This window comes from Monoraphidium neglectum (genome assembly GCF_000611645.1).
Source record: "Monoraphidium neglectum strain SAG 48.87 unplaced genomic scaffold scaffold00308, whole genome shotgun sequence".
NCBI lineage: Eukaryota > Viridiplantae > Chlorophyta > Chlorophyceae > Sphaeropleales > Selenastraceae > Monoraphidium > Monoraphidium neglectum.
Window position 1 is genome coordinate 1 of NW_014013320.1, and position 2,950 is coordinate 2,950.

Below are 2,950 nucleotides of genomic sequence, written 5' to 3' on the forward strand. Positions count from 1 at the left end.
CCCCAGGAGCGACGGTGACGTGTACCGGTCAATGCTGGAAATGGCAGAGGGCTCCCCCCTCAACGCCACCCAGGAGGGCCCCGCCTGGCACACGGTGCTCAAGCCCGCCATGGCGCGCCGCGCCAAGGCGGCGGCCTCGAAGCTCTGAGGCGGCGCGGCGGCGGCGGCGGCGGCTGCTGCGGAGCGCGGTGGGGCCGCAACGGCAGCGGCTGTGCGGCGGCGGCCGCCTGATTTTTACCCCTGGTGCCTGCTGGGGCGGGGGAGCGCTGGCGAGCCTGCATGGCGTGGGATTCGCTGCAGCCCTCAAATCAGAGGCATCATCTGGCCTTTGAGCCAGCGGCCCTGCACGGGCGTATCGACAGGGCCGGCGGCGGCAAACACAGCCTTTGCCAGCCGCCGTGAACCCACTCTGCGTTCAGCGCCCCGCACGCGCGCGGTGGGGTTTTCTTCCTCCGTCGAACCGAGCGCGGCAGCGCTCAACACCCTTGTTTTCGCCTCTGTCGTGGTAGATATTCTAGGTACAGCCTTGATGCAGGTTTCAGATCCACATCCCCGTGTTCTTGATCTGTTATATGAATGACTACATGCGCGTATCGGGCCGCAAAACGTACAAACATTGCAGTGCGAGCTGCACAGCACAGCAGTGGGCGACACCGACAGCAGGGCAGCGGCGGGGGCAAGTGGCGGCGATGACACACGCGTCACTCCAGGGGACCCTCCCCTCGACCAACAGCCAGAAGCCGCTCAGATATGGTGGTGGGGCCGCCCGAGAACGGCACGTACGCGTCCCGCCCCCGCGCGTCCCACAAAGCCTCCTCCCGCGCCCGCGCCGCCGCCGCCGCGCCGCGGCGCCGCTCGAGCTCGTGCGCGGCGGCGGCGCCGGTCGCCGCGGTCAGCGCGGCGACTGTGGCGTCGTATTCGGCGAGAAAGCTGGCGCGGGCCCCGCAGTCCTGCCGCTTGGCTTTTTGGCGGAGAGCCTGGCGGGCGGGCGGGGAGCGGCCGGGGGCGCGCAGCATCGGTACCGGGGCGCTTCGTGCGGCCGGCGAGCGCATGCGGCTGCTACCAACAGCCAGCAGGTTGATGCGCCGTCGCGGGCAGCCAAGCGTGCGGACGCACGCCTGATTGTGCGGTCGCATGTCAGGAGCAAGGCTTCCGCACGCGCGATGATGCGGTGTGCTTGCACCCTGACCTCACCTGCGCGCGCGCCTTTGTTGCGTCTGCCGCGACGGCGTCCCGCCGCTGCTCCACGTGGCGCTGCGCCGCGCAGCGGTGCGCGCCCTCCCGCATCTCCCTGCCGCCGCGCGCGGTTGATTGTGTGTGTAGAAAGGGGTGAGGCGATGGCTCCTGGTGGACATGGCGCGCCGAATGATTGGCCGAGCGCAAAGCGAACGAGCACGGGCAGCGTCGCCAGCATCGGTCTGCCCTTCGCACAGCTGGGCGCTCTTATCACCCCTGGTGTTTGTTTCCCTCCATTGCTGGCATCCAACCACCCACCGTTCAACCTTCGAGCCCACACACCCACGCACAAACACCCTCTCCCCGCGCGCGCGCACACACACACACACACACAGTCTCTGCCCACCTGAAGCGAGCCGCCTCCGCCGCCGCCGACCCTGCGGCGCTCTGCATCCGCTCGTGCTGCGCCCGCTTCCCGTCCGCAGCCAGCCGCGCGCGCTCCGCCGCCGTCGCCGCGCGCCGCTGCTCCAGGCGGGCCGCGAGCTCTACAGTCAAGTCGTCCGCGCGCCGGCGCGCCGTGTCGGCGGCGGCGACCTCCGAGGTTGCGGCCGCGGCCTTGCGGGCGTGCGCCTGTGGCAATGCGGACGTACATATGTGAGCCATGTGCCGAGCCGCGGGCCCCTACTGATGACGTCACCAACGGACGGCGTGACCACCGCTGCGATGGCTGATCTGATTGCGCTCGCGCAAACACCCTTGCACCCTGCCACATGCTTGCTAATCGGAGGGGGTGGAGGCGGCCCCTTCCATCAGCAAACCCCTTAGCCGCGCCCACTCACCTGCGCTGAGGCCAGCCTCCTGATGGCCTGCAGCTGCGCCACCTTCCCCAGCAGCGCCGCCTCGCGCTGCTGCTTGGCCGCCAGGATGCGCGCCCGGCGCTCCTCCTCCTGCGGCGCCGCCCGTGGGTGCGACGGGGTTGGCTGCAAGTGACTGGCCTCACGCAGGGCTCTTTGTCAACAAAAAGCAGAGTTAGGGACCGCTGTTGCCGGCGCAAAGTGGGAGGGCCAAGGAGCTCGAGATGGGGACTGGGGCAGAGTTCGGCACAGGTCACACGCCGGCCCAGCGGCATACCCCCGCGCGCCCACCTCCTCCCTTTGCCGCCGCTGCGCCACCGCCAGCCGCTCCCGCAGCTCCAGCAGGCTCATCTGCTCGTTCATGCCCCGCTCCGCCGCGGCCGTCTCGTCCACCACTTTGCGGCCGCCCGCCCCTCCCCCGCCGCCGCCGCCGCTGCCGGGCCCCCGCTCCATCAGGGCGCGCAGACGCATGATTATGTCGCGCTTTTCCGCCATCTCACGCGCCTCGGCCTCCGCCTTGGCCTGCGCACGAGGGTTGTTTGTGCATCGAGACGGAGTCGCGGCCCGTCCTCACCAGGCGCCCGGCGTCCACGCCAGACCAGGTGCGATGCTGCAAAGGCTGCACTAGCCGCCAGGCCTCGTGATGCTGGGGTGGCGTGCGCCGGCCCAGGGCCGCATCAGGGCGTGGAAAATCGCCTGCACTGCCCCTATCCGCCATCAGGTGACGCAACTGCAGGCCGTGATCCAGTAGGCCGGGTGACTGGCTGCAGACGCCACGCAGCGGCCGGCACTCGTCACATACACAAGCCAGCCTGCGCCAGCCAATGGAGAGAGCCGCGGGGCACCCACCTGCGCGTCCGCCTCGGCCCTCTGCCGCACCCCCTCTGCCGCCCGCCGCCGCGCCTCCGCCGCCGCAGCAG

At 70.3% G+C, this 2,950-nt stretch overlaps 1 protein-coding gene across 1 annotated transcript in view; it reads right to left on the minus strand.

Moving 5' to 3' along the window:
- Positions 1-701: 701 nt before the first annotated feature.
- MNEG_2650 (hypothetical protein) overlaps positions 702-2,950 on the minus strand; it is a gene marked incomplete at both ends in the record, with an annotated part of 5,252 nt that continues 3,003 nt past the window's right edge. Inside the window, 5 exons of the mRNA XM_014048868.1 lie at positions 702-977; positions 1,195-1,291; positions 1,583-1,806; positions 2,016-2,123; positions 2,322-2,552. Coding sequence (XP_013904322.1) covers positions 702-977; positions 1,195-1,291; positions 1,583-1,806; positions 2,016-2,123; positions 2,322-2,552 — 936 coding nt within the window. The remainder of the gene's footprint in view (positions 978-1,194; positions 1,292-1,582; positions 1,807-2,015; positions 2,124-2,321; positions 2,553-2,950) is intronic.